A 16,635-nucleotide genomic window follows, 5' to 3' on the forward strand; every position below is an offset into this window, starting at 1 on the left:
TTATTTTAGATTCGCAGTTGTGAATGCAGTGCCAACTGCTAATAAGTATATTTATGTAGTGCAATTATAAGCAGGTTTTTTACGCGTTACTGAACTATTTTAATAATTATAATTATCGATTAAACTTCTTATAAATCTTTCCTATTCTACAACACAAACTGATATTTGATTTCCGATATTTCCGTGAACTGCAAACGCTCGCCGATTAAACAAAAGTTTCAAGATCATTAATTAGAAAGATAAGATGGAAACTTGTGTGGAACTTAAGTAGTAATAATTTACGTCATGAACTTGCAAATGTTTTAAGTAACTAATATAATATTCTTACCGTTTGATGGAAAAGTGATTCTAATTATAGCTTTTGACGTAATTTTTAATTTACTGTTTTAATGGGTCAGTTTAGGTTTATACTGTAGAACTTTTGTAAACGTGTTTTTATTTGGTATTTTTTTGTTTATGCGTAATTATTTTTTTATAGTGATCCATCATTTTGTAACAATGTTTAATAAATTATGTGTTTCGTTAATTTAGGATTACGAGAAACAATCAAGTTTTTACAATTTGGAAGGCGGGTTGCTCCCGCCCGGGGAACAATAACCAACACCTCTACCATAGGTCACCCCATTATAAATTATAGTAATTAAATATAAATTATTAGAAAAAATAAAGCCCTTATAACCTGTAATATCATAAATTTATTTTACTAAGGTTTCTTTTTTTCCCCTTTTCATGAGTTCAAAATTTTATACATATTAGGCATTCATCAACATTATTTCATAAGATATTTGGTGTTTTTATTGTGATATATATTCTTCAACTAGAAATGTATTTTACCTATTATATAGTACCGCTATGCATATGTCTACATGTATATAAATATACCTTATTTTTATGTTAAGTAAGTTACATATTATATTATGTTAATATATTTTTTGATAATTGTATTGAGTCTAATATCTTTGTATTGAGTACAGGATCTCACTATTACCTTTTTTATTTACATATATTATGTGCTCACCTTCTGTATTAAGTTGATGTTATACACGCTCCTAAGAGCTGTTTATTATTTACACTATTCTCTTTAGAACTTTTCAGTTTGAAATATACTTACCTTATTATACACCTACCTATAAGAATGTACTGTGTACCTCATCTATCTTTAGTCAGTTACTTAAGATAGATAAGTAAAAAAAAATATTCTTTCCAATTTTGTATTACTTAAACAGGATCTAAATTCGCTTTGTAATTTACTCATGTTTCTTATACTATACTATGTTTATTAAGTATAATATGTAAAAGTCAAAAGGCGTATTACATATATATAAATAAAATAATATCATGTTTCGTATGCCTGATTACCGTATTAAAGAAGTCTAATGGAATTGGGCTGATATGCCGTTGTTGTCGTAAGATATCTCATAATATGTAACTAAGGTACATTTATTTTCCGTTTCACTGAAATATTACCAGACATTCTGAAGAATGTAATTATTCCGGTTCGTTCATTCCGCATGTTTCGTTATTAAAAAAATATACATACACAACGAATAAATTTGAGCACCGGGTTTTTCTTTATAAGTAGGTGCTGAGTACAAAAAATCTTCATTACTGTCAAATGAAAATAATAATAAAGGTTAATTTATTCTAGAGCTTGATGTAAAATTTGCTTTACCTCTGTGTTCAATAGCCATACATGTTGTTTGAATTTTAAAAAAGCTTGCATAATTTATAGGAAAAAAACAAGATGGAAAGTAATTTGTTGATAGAAACCATAATGATACTAATGCAAACCCGTGAAAAATCACGTGATGGTCTGAAATTCACAAATGTACTTTACTAGAACTTTGAAATTGACAGTTAAAATATTTTTTTACTCTAAGCCCCCAACGTACGAAAGAGAATAAGAAGTGGACTGTGGCTACACCCTGCCAATGAATCGATGTAAAAGTCAATACATTGTTTTACAATAAATTAACAAGTGTTAATTTCCTAGCAATTTTATTAATGTTTCACTTTTATTGATGTTTATAAGCTTCATTGAAATCCAAACCTTGACAAAACCCACAACTCGGAACTAAGATACAGGACCGCGGGTGAAAAACTATCACTCTCCGCTACTAGGTTCACTTCTTGCATACACTTTTCTAGCTGTGCTTTTTTTATTAATAAATTTTATATATATTATATTACAATTCTTCGGGTTTCTTCAACTATAGTAATATCAAAAACAAAAGCGTAAAACAAAATACAAAGGTCATAAAAAAGGTCTGAAAATATAATTTAATTTACAATAATAGTGCAAAAACTAATAATATTTAAAATTAAGAAATTTGAAACATAAAACATATAATATATAATATTTGAAAAACATGGTTAGATTAGGTTAGGATTTCTGATTTTAGAGTTTAGGTTGAAAACCTGAGTGACATATATGAATTAAAATGTGACCACGCCGACTGCAACGCTATTTATATCGGACAGACGGGAAAGGCTTACTCAACTATATTCAAAGAACATATAAGATGTTATAATAATAAAAGCACTTTTTCAAAATTCGCAGAACATCTCTTAGTGAATAATCACGCTCCGCTTGAAAACAATGAACTTAAACCCTTACATATAGAAAGAAAGGGCCATAGATTAAATTTACTCGAACAATTAGAAATCAATAAAAGAACTAATAACCCTAATATTACATTAATTAATAAAGTAAGGAAAATTATTTATTCCCCGCTTCTAAATGAGTTCTACAAATTAAACACAACAATAAAAAAACGATATCTTAACGCTTTTTGTATGAAAAAAATTGAACCTAAAAAACATAGATATGCCAATTTATAGACAGTAATAATCTGATTTAAAGCCTACTTATTATACTATACACTAATGAAAAACTCAGAAAGTTTATTCCATAGAATTTTAGAGTTTTTCATTCACATATGACGTAACAATTTTCGGTTCCTATTTTCGGTCAGAGTTATACCCCCTTGCCCGGCATACTAATATATTCACAATCGGAAATAAAAATCCAAGGACTCATGATATATGGCCAAGAAATTGAGAACATCGGTGACCACACGAGAGAGAATTGAAAATCCACGATTTTATTGTTTCTAAAGTAGGTACCACGACCGTATTCAATTTGCTGATATTATTCAATAAAACCTCCCCGGCTGCAAGCACTTTCTACGAATTATTAGGTCGACAAATCAAATATACGAGTGCAACGCCGCGCCGCACTAAGTTAAGTCCAGAATCATAATATCGTAGTCCTGCCAATGAGAAATTCAGCGCACTAACGACTCTTGACATTCAATGCCCATTCATCCAGTACAAGTATTGCATCCCTAATTTAGGTGTGTTTGATGCACATAAGTAATAAGTATTACACATAATTTATTAAATATAAAATTAATAAATCGTCATTTAACAGCGATTGAAACCATAATACAATCAAACGCCCTGTGATTGGTCGGTGAGTTATGACAGCACTTAAAGAGCTACCACAAAGGTTGGCCCGCGTGTTCACGCATTTCATATATTTATAAATCTTCTTGAGTACTTAAATTGTTCTTATTTACTAATAATAATGATTGGATTATTTGTACAGCGCGTTTTCGTGAGAAAATCACCTCAAGAGCGCCAAACAACTTTATTTATGCATTTAGATTTTTTCCTATCAGTTAGACTTAGTACTTATTCCTCGTTTCTACCAGAGTGGGATTGACTTTACTGTTAACCGACAAAACAGAGGTATGTATGACGTAACACGTACCCCATCAAATTTTGATCGTTTTGGCGTGCTTTGAAAAATTTTAAAGCATTGCAAAATTTTTCAAAGGAATTTGGCGTGCTTTGAAAAATGTTAATGTTTGAAAAATATTTTAACCATGAAATCGACATTTGTAAAAAATAAAAAGTTGAAGTTAAAAATTGAATTTCTTGATGGGAAAGATTATTAGATGGGGAAGTGGAAGATTAGAAAGCACCTTTGAACTGGGATAACTTTGATAGCATGTTGGATAAAGTAAATCTAACAAATTACTATCCGATACCCCTCATATGAAGGTTCGTCCCACACTGCGTCTTCACTAGCTTGATATTTTGTAATTTTCGGTGACCGAAACTTTACTTCATTGCTATTTCAAGTTGGTAAAATTATATAAAATTCGATGAACGCAATAGGGAAATCAAGTACTTCCTCGTGATATATTTTTAACAATTTATTAACACAACATTTTTTCTGAATTCATAAAAAATATCGACGAAAATGTCTACTTCAACCTACTCTATCTTATTATATAATATATTTTGTCAGAGTCTACTCGCTTATTTTAGTCAGAGGTCTAAAATAAGCGAGTTTATTGAAAAATTTATTCAGGTGAAACATGCTACGGCGTCTTAAACAATATTATTTTTATTATATTAATAAACAGAATATGTATATAACCATACAAACAATCCAACTTCTTATAACTAAAAACTGCTTTAAAACATTGGAATTCCGGAAAAAGTTATTTGTCTCTTTCACTTCTAAAATCTTGTAGAATAACCCCCGAAGTTAGCGCATTTTACTCTCGGACACCCTGTATACTCATTTTTTTTGTTGGGGTGGTAAACAGTTTTTTATGTTTCAAATTGTTTCAAAAAATCATTATTATGGATGATAACCACGAGTTTTTGATCAAAAAATTAATTATTTTAAAGTAATATAGTTGTAGAATAAATTATAGGGAGTTTAAATCTCCCGAAAATAATAACAAGATTACTTTTACCTACAATTATGTGAGACTGACTCGCGCGGCAAATATTTCATTCTCTCTCCAGTGATACCTAGCCGCCGGTTTAGCCCTAAATCTCTAACGTACGCGATCTGTTTTGTTCACAAAATTATTGTAACGTGAGTTTTGTTAAAATAAAAACTAAACTGAAAATATTCCATTTCTCATTTTTACACACCGAGAGTAATCACCCAACCTTGGATTCTGCGGATTGGAGAACCACAGAATCATTCAGCCAACAACCCATTAAAATTGGCGATAATTACAATCCTCTAAATACTGTTTAATGTTAAATTATGGAGAACGATGTAAGAGTTGAATAAAAAATTCCATTGCTAAAGCATTTTCTCGACAATAACTGGAATCATAATCATTTGGAATGAGTATTTTACTGGCAGAATTGTCGGTAGAACTGTAGAGTTATTTGTGCCTCGGTAATGGATATAATTTTGGATCTTAATTGTATTGTTGTAAAGTAGTAGTTACTCGTTATCTGGAACGCGGATTCAATTACTTGGACCAAATGTGTGTGGTTTTAGAAGTAAAACACTTGTAATTCAAGGGTATAGCTTACTATTAGGTGACTATTAAACTTTTTCGGTGTGATAGAAATAATTATTTGTTTTGTAGTCTGGTTTTTAAGGTGACTGTCATATTAGGTTTTCACCACAGAAGATATGAGAAGGAATGTTAAGGTTGGGAGATTGGGAAGATCTGAGTACATGCATTTGAATCTGATGTTGAGATGGTATCTTCTGTTGGCATTTTCACAAAACAGAAGGTTCGATATTAAGCTTACGTCATGTTTCTACACTCGTTACTAAGAGAAAACATTAAAGAAAACTCATTTTAATTATCCAACCCGGGAACCAAAACCGCATCTGATAAAATAATATTGCATCACACCAATATTCGAAAAATTCCAAAAATTCCAACTCTTAGGACGGGTTGTTTTACAGAATTTGAACAAGTCATCAACTTTCAAAATTGATTTTCAAGTTATATGAAGGTTCTATTCAAGTTCTGCTACTCTTTCAATATTCAGAAGCAACTAGTCAAAAATGATATACTAACAGAACCTGAATAGAACCTTCACAGAACTAGAAAATTTACTTTCAAATTTGATGACTTGTTCAAATCCTGTCAAACGACCCGTACTTGGCAATGCAGAGTACGAGTATCTACTTTGGCTTTTAAATGGAATTTTTAATGATCTTTGCAAAAACAAACGACAATTTTCTCGCAGAACTCACACCAATTATGTAAATGTCAAAGAAATGGGACGATGGTGTACCCAACTATATAAACATATTTTGTTCCGTTATAAAAATAATAATGTTTTCGTGAAAATCAATCACGACTTAAAGCTACAAAGACGTAAGAAAAAAATCACGTCAGCCGGAAGGCACCCGCCGCTTTCGTCTCGACCTATAAGCGTGAAGTACCCACTTTCAAAACAAGCCAATGTGTCAACACAAACAACCCAAAACATTCCTAATAATAGTGCCTTCTCAAAATGATCAAACGTTACAATGTTGCTGGTGTTCAAAATTCTACGAAAAACAATTCTCAAATTGTGTAACCTATGAAGATGATTTGTATTTCTTTTTAAGTTCCTCTTCGATCATGTCAGATTAAAATCATTTTCCATTTGACGCGTTATTATACATTTTCCCAGTTCAGATGCTATTTTTTGTGTACGCTGATAACTTCATAAAGAGTGAAAAACCACCATTCATAAACCAAACTTTGTTTAAAATGGCTTTATCCATGTTTGGTGACCAGGACTGACGAGCTAGATACTTCCAAATCTTCCTCTTTCCCAACTCCTTCCACTCCACAATTCTCTCAAAATCTCTCAAAATCAAACAATTGGGGGCAGGAAATTACAAAGGTGCTAAGTGGCTTTAACAAAAAACAAGGTTATTAAATAAAATGCGTTTATTGAAAAAATAATGCATGTATCATGTTTTATTAATAATGTTTTGTAAGATGCTCAATCTCATAGAGTAATTTTTATGATATAAGCCAATAGAGATACAGATGTATAGCCATCTTCCTAAGAACAGCGCCCTTGAGGTGTTTTTGCACAAAAACGGCGCTATACAAGTCATCCAAGTATTATTATTATTATTTTATTATTTAAAGTTGCTAAATGAGAAATTATTCTCATTAAAATTGTGTTTAATTATTACAAAGTACACGGAGTAAAATGAGTACGGATTTTTACCAATATAATGTTAAAAATGTGACCGTATGTATCAATTCATTCGTTACATTGTCGAATCATTTTTTACAGGCCTTCGGTCCCGTTTTTAACAGGAATACGAATAATTTGACAATATTTTTAATACATTAACAATATTTAATATCAGTAAGTATTTTCGTGTAAAGGAGGGAGGTTTATTTGGAGCTTGATGCTCGCAGTTTTAAACTGCAAGCCTTAAGCTTAGAGTTTTTAGCTTGGAACTTTAAGCTTGGAAAAGTCCTTTTAGAGAAATTATTTTAATTCTACATTTTAATGAGAAACTTATTTGGCTTAGATTTTTTACTTGACAAGTGGTCAGATTTCGTAAATTTAATGGGTATTCAAGTTAGATTTACTAAAATAATATCTTAGGATTTTTTACCGGTCTGCGTTGGTATTTAATAAAATTATTATTTATGAATACTGCAAAATTTTATGAGCAATGCAAAAATCAACTGAAAATTATCTTCCATGAACGATTTATCGAAACAGAGCCTAAGCTCTCTTTTGGATTTATTGATGAAAGAACCACTGAAATACCGATCCACAACCAGAGTGAACACCCTTCCAAAATGTATAAATCATTCAGACATTCCTTCAATGTTCAAGGATCACTACTTAGATCGAGCTGCCCTCCGATGTAAAGGTGCTCTCTCAAACGCCACCTTCCTTCAAGGCAAAATTAAATAGGCGATTTCTATTCCTACCAGCTTGATGCTCCATTTTCACCCACCTCAAATCTTTCTTTTTCCTATTTCATCCTTTCTTCGTTTTATTTAATTTGAAAAAACACTCACATTCTGTGGAAAAAAGGCTTCATAATTTTATTTACATAGTAAATATGGGTTAGACGAAATAAATTGCCAACAGGAAACAAACCGAAAAAAAAACAAAATGTGTTAAATAAAAAATTCTAAATACTGTTATTTTTCTTTTCAATTCAAATGGGTCTGTTTTACTTTTTAGTGAAAGGCACTCTCATCAGCAACACAACACACTCCGATTGGGAATACCAGTCCCAATGGCTCCGGCAGCTAAGACTCTGAAGCGGTATTCAAGTAGGTTAAATAAAATTGAATTTTGAAAGACCTTTCTCTTTGAAATTTCTTTTTTCTTATTTTTATATAAAATTGTTTTCAATAGTACAAACTAGTATATTTTTAAAATACGTTGCAGTGGCAGTTAATCACCTGGGAATATTAATAATCTCCACCTGTTATTCCTGAAACATGATATAAGAAAAAAAAATCGACGCTTTGTCTTCACAAAAACGATTTTTTGTAAAGAAATGTAAATTTAAAATTTTGTTTTTGTTCATTTTGGTGAGATATCAAGGTGACAAGCGTACACTCCGCGCTATAACTTGGTGCTTACTGGAGTTTACTAATGGCTAGCTAAATTGGGTAAAATGTAACAAAATAGAATGACAATAATTGAAACACGAAAATATATAATATGTACCTACATACGAGTACATTCCATGGCACTATTATAAGAATTAAATAATGTTTAGGTTGATTAATCGCATTAATCCATAATAACGAGCGCCGCCCAATCTTGCCGCAAATGTCTGAAACGTGACTGGGAACGGGTGGTGGGGATAATACTCCGGAACTATTGTGGCAGCCGATAAACTGTATGTATGTAACACCACTACCCCTGGCTTACATACATACAACTCTGCCAAGTGTTTATTTTGCTATTTTCCAATCTTCAAATCCTCAAGCCTCAGCCATATTCAGTCAGACGGTCGGAGTTTTTTAATAATTCAATAAAATCCAAATAAAAAAATATTTCTGAACGTATCAGAAAAGTAAGAACTATGGCCTCAAATAATATTAAAATTGTATTAGGTTTAGTGTAAATAAAAAATAATTGTTTTTTTCAACCTATCGTAAGGGGTGAACGCAAGAAAAAAAGTTTTTTGTTCCATTTCACTAGCTAGGATGGCAGAAAAATGTCCCATCTTCACACCCCTCATTATGCATTGTTTTAATGATTTTATAATCATTCCTTCAATATAATTATGTTTTTAAAATATTTCTTGGTGCAAATCCAAGTAGGGTATTTTTTATTAGTATTTTTAACTGCTCAAAACAGTCTGAAGCCAGTGAGACTATGGCATCCCTATTGTTGTGAGGCTGAAAGTAGTAGGGAGGGCAATGGGTGGGTACTTACATGGCTAATCAGATCTGGTCACCAAACACAGCCAAAGCCATTTCTAGCAAACTTTCAATTCTGAATGGAGGTTAAGACCACCCTTCAAAAACACCAGGGCGATACTGAGAGTATCTTCCGCTCTGTAACAAGCCTCAAATATAATTTAATTATTTTTAATGAGTAAATTGTGAAATAACAAAAAATAATCAAATATTATTTACTTGCGTACGCTGGGATTTGAAACCACGACCTCTGGCTTGATAGTCGAGAGCCTTACCCCTCGACAACGGAGGCCGTCATTATTATTTCTACCTTTTAACAACTTATTTTATAGAAGATGCCAAGTGCCTACACAAAATTTATTTCTTAGATATCTCGAGTATCTCTGAGAATCAAGACCATTATTTCTTCTCTCCACTAACTTTATGAGCAGGTATTATTAATTGTTTTACAAGTTTTCAAGGAGAGAGGTATTTAAAAATATTTCTTACAAGAACCCGTCTAAAGGCTTACTAATAGCTTCAAGTGCCTTATAATCTTTACATTGTTATAAAATTAGATTGAAAAATCATTTCCATAGCTACAAGATTCTTATCACATCAAAATTTACAAAAAAATTACGATATAGAGATAGGTTACACAAATGAGCCATATATTTCTCAAAAAATGTTGAATAAGTAATAGAGAAACTTTCTTGAATTTCATATTGTTTTTTGTTGTAAGAGCCATCACCACAGATTAAATTAAGGAAAGCTTCGTAAATAAATATTTTTTACGTTTTTGAAAAAAAAAAATTGACAAATCAATGTTTTTTCAAATACCTACTTAATTTAGTTACAAAATGACTTATTTATATTATTTTCCGATTTTTTTTTAAAAATGACAAATTTTCGCGTATTACGAATAACAGAAACAACATTTGAAAATTTCCTACTACCACCACAGTAAGCACAAAATGTTGCTCGTGTTGTGATGGAGGAGGTTTGTGTTGTGGTGGAGCTTAGCCAGCTGAGGAATTGAACCCACTACGCCTGGGTGGGACCCAAACGCGATGTCAACCCAGCAGCCGACCGGACTCAGTTTTAACATAATCATTATTATCATGATGCATCATACATTTATATGGTAAATCTGGAAAATAACGACTCACTGACTTTATAATGTAAAAATATCAATTAGCAATAATTTATTTGGTCCAAACAATATTCAAGAATTTGTCTGTTAAAAGAAGTGTAACCTCAATTATTATTAATAGGTACCTTATCTGTTTGTTCTACAAAACATGTGATTGTTACCAGTACCCAACTAGGTGATAAAAACATTATTATTGAATAGAGAGTCTAAAGAATAGAGGGTATTTCCATGTATAGTCTGTGGGACAAGACAGTCGGTTGTTTTACTTTGTCGGTGTAGAGTGAGACAAACATATTATAATAGTATATTTTTTTTACATTAGCTCCACACAGGAAGCCCTGAGGAAAATAATTCTCCTCGGGCCCTATGTTATATTTAGGGATGCTGTGTAGTGGGATTTTTTTAGGAAAGTAAGGAGAATTAGTTCTGGGAAGGAAAAGGCATGAGGGTATGGGTGGGTAGGAATATATGGGTCCGTTTGCGCAGGAGTGACAGACGTGTGAATTCATCAATTCCACTGCGGTGCAAGCGATGTTCCGAGAAAGGCATGTTAAAGAGGTCAAAAGTCAACTCGCAGTTGGCGGGCAGATAGTAAGACGGGGATAATCCTCACCCCATAAACTCGGCCCCACCCCCAATAAACTACAAAACGTATCGAACCACTTAGGATGACCTATGGCAAAGGTGTTACTTATCCAATAAATGGTTTCAAGGAAGGTGGTACACCGTCTTCCAAATTGAAAACAAAAGCCCATGTATTAGCTTCGCTTCTTTCTCTCATATCCCAGCTCGTAACGAGATAGTACACATCCGTAATCTTGTGCACGGTTAAACAATAAACTAATTTCTGAAGTACTGACCATCATTATATTAATGATCCCGAAACACTTTTAAAATGTTACTTGTTACTTGTAAACTTTCACAGTCTTTACTCTTCTCAGATAAGAGAGCCAATTGGTACCTAAGAATTTAATGTTATCCTAAAAGGCTCTATTCCGACCACCTGCCTAACTTTAAAGGGTTCAGGGAAGTATAAACGTGCTGACCTCTGAAGTTTAGTAATGTGTCATACATGTATACGACCTACTGTAAATGAATATACCATTATAGGTACTCCAACTTAAGGTACCTATCTAAATAATATTATTAGGACCCTACCAAAGAATGCCTTGTCTCTGCGCATTTATCACATTTATATCTTCCAAAGAAGTTTTATCCCTTTTAAGTCATCTGCCTTGGGACTTAAACTAGGATTTTATTTGTTTCTAGAATTCATTATCTATTGAGATAGTCTTTAAATCATCGGGAAAGATATAATTAAATTATGTACTAACTTTTTTTGACAAATAATGCTTAATTAAATTTGGGAGGCGGGTATAGGTACCGCCACCCCGGGAACCATTTATTGGATAATAAACACCTCTGCCATAGGTCACCCCAAGTGGTTACATACGTTTGGTGACTTTGCAGGGGTCCCCGGGTTCAAGGGGTGGGGTTTGTCTAGGTCTCGGCGGCGGATGCGTTATCCCACCTACTGCATGGCAGGTTAGATCCGGAGAGACTGGTTGAGGGAAAATTTTGACTTCTCCAGCGGGACTCTCTCTTAACCCATCGCCTTGCAGTGGGAGGGATCGATTCGTACGTCCGTCACATGACCCCCAGATGCATACCCATCTTAATCTCCTTCATTTCCCATAAAAGACCCCCATCCAGACCAGCGTCCTCAAAGATGAATAATCCAAAAAACAATCTCTCAGGGCCTGCTGTGTGGAGCTAATGTAAAGAAAACCCTTGTGAATTAAAAAATAAATTAAATACTAAAAACCTTTTACACTAGTCACAACAATAATGTAATAAATATGTAAAACACGAGAACTGGAAAACATTTATACGTCACAGCTGTGATAAGATCCATTGTGGAATGAATTGACACCAACTTATAAAAAAAATAACGGATGATCCATAATACTATGTATATGTATGATCTATTTGGTTTAAGGTACTAAAAGGTAACTCTGAAGTAAGAGAAGTAGGCACTTACTTAGTGTAGGCTTGTTGAAACTTTCCTTGAGGGAAAGGTGAGCAGATGAGAATGGTTCGGTTCTTGCCCAGATCTATAGGAACTGCATCAGAGATCACTGCAGCTGGCAAAGCACACACCAGAGCCAACAACCAGATCAGCGAGGCGCAAAGGACGGTCATGGGCCGGGTCTGAAACAATAAATTAGATTTCTTAATGTTATGAAAAAAAAAGGGATAGAACTGGAAAACCGTTATATAGATTACTTTTATTAGGTAGATGGTAATTTTTAAGCCATGTCTGGTGAGTCAGATGATTTTTCTACTAGTGAGAACACCGATAGCAAATGGGAGGTGCTTGAAAGAACTAACACCATTGATCAATAGAGTACATTGGTGCTTAGCCCTATCAGTTAAAAGTGCGCTCATTTGTACACGGATGACACATTGAAACGGAGCGTTTTCACCAGTTCCTCTACCCAACAACTTGGTTGTTGAACAATTTGCCAGAATTTGTTTTCCTTCCTCCTACAACATGATGTCACTTGATGTGTGAATGCGGTGCGGTGCATACAACCGAGCATGCGATCAACGAATTCCCGCTACATTAATTTCCCGGCAGGATTGAAGAGGTCCACAGGGCGACGCGAGTCCCTAGACCAGTCATACTCAACCTGCGGCCCGCCGAGCTATTTTGTGCGGCCCTCAATACATTTAATATCAGGAGTGGCAACTTATAAATTTTTAACAGTTCCAAAGTTAAATGGTTACCAGTGTAAATAATACTTAATACTTTTTGCAGCCCGAAATTTTCGAAAATGGAATTCCGCAGCTACCCCCCCCCCCCCCATGGATTTCGAAAAATTGTTGTGGGGAATTACATATGATGTTTTTGGCTGTGCGGATTTTTTTTTCAGCGAAGTTCTGTAACAACCTCCCCCCCCATGGATTTCAAATATTTTGTGGGGAGCACTCATTTTGAATTTTTTTTGTGTGGAATTATTATGTTTTACAGAAATTCTCTAACAACCCCCCCCCCCCCCCCCCCTCCGTGGATTTCGAATAATAAAAAGGGGAATCATCAAGCTCACACCGTTGGGCAACACTGACCAGTATAGTGTTGCGGCCCGCGTAGCTTTACAAACATATGAATGTGGCCCGCAGAAGAAAAAGGTTGAGTATCACTGCCCTAGACCCTTCTAACCCCCCAAAATACGAAAGAACAAGTATGGGTGAAATCATGCAGCAGATTTACTGCTTCAATTTAAAAATACCCTTCACAAACATAATTATACAAACTTGTTTATTAATAAACTAGTATAATAAATTAAATAATAATAAATTATAAATTATAATAACATAAATGTACAAAACACTAATTAGACCAGTGCTTACGTACGCAGCCGAGACGTGGGTTCTACTAAGAAGAATGAGCGAGCACTGGATGTTTTTGAAAGGAAAATTTTGAGGCGCGTCTACGGACCGGTTCTAGAAAATGGATTTTGGCGCAGACGTTATAACAATGAGCTCTATACTCTGTTTAAGGAGCTAAACGTCACAAAGTTCATAAAACTGGGAAGACTTCGGTGGCTAGGTCATGTGAAGAGAATGACCGAGCATCAAGAACCAAATTCCCTGCTGAGCTCAAAACCGATGAGGAGAAGGAGCCTGGGAAGGCCAAGGTTAAGATAGAGCGACAACGTCCTCAAAGATTTGTCTACCTTGGAGCTTCGAAGCGGGACCGAGATGAGTGGAGGAAGACTCTTGAGGAGGCCAAGACCCACCAGCCAAAAGTGATGATGAAGATAATAAATTAAATAATAAAAATTTTGAATATATCAAAATGAGTTCTAAAAATTAAACTCAATATATACATTTTTGGACATTAGCTCCATACAGGAGGCCCTAGGAAAATAAAAATAAAAATAAAAATACCTCAGGGCCTAGTCTCTAATCCCCAGGGTCTTCACTGGGGACGCTGTGTGGATTGTCTTCCTATGGAAAGGAAAGAGAGGAAGTTCTGGGTTAAGAAAAAGTTATGAGTGGTGGGTAGGAATCTGAGGTCAAAGTGTCCAGGAGTGACGGACGTATGAATCCATCCCTCCCACTGCGGTTCAAGGCGGTGGTCGAAAGATTCCGGCTTGAGAGGTCAAATGGTCTCCCTCAACCAGTCTTTCCCAATTCGGCCCGCCACGCATTAGGTGTATAAATAAAAATCCCCTCAAAAAGATTCAAAATCTATTAATGTACGGAGCAATGAAAATATTTTTAGAATTACCAGAAGAAATAAAATTAGAAGAAAACATATAAATTTAAAATTAAATTACGAAAATTATGTATTATGTAATTTTTTTATTTATTTTTGATAATACGTTTATATTGAGACATAGATAACTATGTACCTATTTAAAATACCACAAATAATTAAGTAGCTTGACAAGAGGAATTAATAAATGCAAAACATAAATATATATAAACATGAGCACTTATACATCGTTGTTTGGAATATAGATTCTAGGGTTTAATATTTTTCTGTCGATCCTAGAATCTGGCGGGATTTCACGATGATGACATTTCTGCAGTTAGTCGATCGTTTCCCTCAGTCCCGCCACCAATCGCCCGGGGCTAAACGGTACAGGGATCTATGCAACGAAGCAGGCAGCCGTAATATTTTTCATCCTCGCCTTTCCTTAAATAATTAAATTTTATATAAGTTCCATTTGTTAAAATCAGAGTGTCACCCTATTTGTTTTTTTTTTATATTAAGTTTTGCTTCTTTTTGGGAATATAATTTATGATTTATGGTTCAAATATTGTTACAATACACTGTAAAAGTAAACAACAAAATTTTTTTTTGAGTAAATCATTTTTTTTAATTTTGCTCAATTCAAATGTTACAATGTGACCGTAAATAGGTACATTTCTAGATAAGTACCTATCACAACTAGTGATGTATAAATTCCCGGGAATTTATTTCTGGGGAATATTCCTGGGAATATTCCCGGGAATATTCCCCTGGACGGGGAATTTTGGGAATTTTGATTTTAACAACATAATACCTCAAAAAGAATAATATTTATTGAATAAAAAATAAAATATACACAAATATGGTACATATAGAGCAGGAAAGATCCATAAAAACTATTCCCATATATATAGGAATAGGATCCAAGAGAAAAATAACAAAAAAACACCAATCAAAATTATTTTAAAGTGAGTAGTATCTCTATATAATTGTATACTGTACAGTATTAGTAGCCTATATACACTTTATCCTAGTAAACGGTACATATAAAAAATCAATCGTAAAACTGTAAAAATTACACAACTTCACAGATCGTTACTGTTCATCTGATGATACCGATTGGACACTGACACTATCAACTTCGCATCCACTTTCACCTTCATATTCTTCTTCTTCATCCGACCCGGACGAAGTTGTTGCCGACTCAGGATTATCTACATTTTCTTCTTCCTCAGCACAGTCAATTGGATGTTTGCGTTTGCGAGTACCAGATAGGTTTGAAACGTTATGATGCGAAGCAATCTGCTCATCCTTGGAAGAAAGGTTTTTCTTGGGAGCAACTTGAGAGCCTCTTTCAGAGGAAAGAAGTTTCCAATTGTGTGCCACAAATGTTATTTTCCCTGCTCTTTGAGTTGTTAGACGATTCCTCCGTGTTGTATGAATGCGACTAAACGTGCTAAAAGATCTCTCAGTGGCTGCTGAAGTAATGGGAGCAGTCAATATTTTTATGGCAACCTGTGACAAATCAGAACATCCGCACATACCCTTTCACCAGATCACTGGCGTGTTTTTATGTGACACACTTCCATAGGAATGCCTTGCTCCATGATTCTTCTTTAGCCCTATTATTGGCTAAATCAACAAGAACATTTGCACTATCAACAGTCTCCATATGACCTGCTACTTGTTCAATGAATTCAAGTGCTTCAAGTTGCTGTGCGTGGCTTAGCAGATGTCCTTGGGGACCTGGATCTAGTAGGGCAGGAGCCAGATGTATTGGAGCAATAGCAAATTCTTTGCGCTGCGCCGCCTTTTCCAGTATTTGCTTCTCTTCGGCATGTGACAGTAGAGACGCTGGAAGATTTTTACTCAGACTGCTCTCAATATCCTCAAAAGCATACAATGCTTTGTGTGTTAGTGGATCGTCTCCCTCTAGCTGTCTAATCCAGGAAACAATCGGTCGCAGAACATCAGCCAATGATGTCACTCTTGTCCAGTAAACATCATCGTCCAACCGGCTGTTCTTCATATCACGAGGTGAAGATAAG

General features: G+C 34.3%; 1 protein-coding gene across 1 annotated transcript in view; it reads right to left on the minus strand.

The window, feature by feature from the left end:
- Window positions 1-16,635, minus strand: part of LOC149426152 (neuropeptide CCHamide-2 receptor-like) — a 176,324-nt gene that overhangs the window by 77,079 nt on the left and 82,610 nt on the right. Inside the window, exons 3-4 of the mRNA XM_089635319.1 lie at window positions 12,386-12,534; window positions 8,612-8,635 (exon numbers count right to left, since the gene is read on the minus strand). Coding sequence (XP_089491445.1) covers window positions 8,612-8,635; window positions 12,386-12,534 — 173 coding nt within the window. The remainder of the gene's footprint in view (window positions 1-8,611; window positions 8,636-12,385; window positions 12,535-16,635) is intronic.

Source organism: Hesperophylax consimilis, chromosome 1 (genome assembly GCF_061612785.1).
Source record: "Hesperophylax consimilis isolate HC1 chromosome 1, BYU_Hcon_1.0, whole genome shotgun sequence".
Lineage (NCBI taxonomy): Eukaryota > Metazoa > Arthropoda > Insecta > Trichoptera > Limnephilidae > Hesperophylax > Hesperophylax consimilis.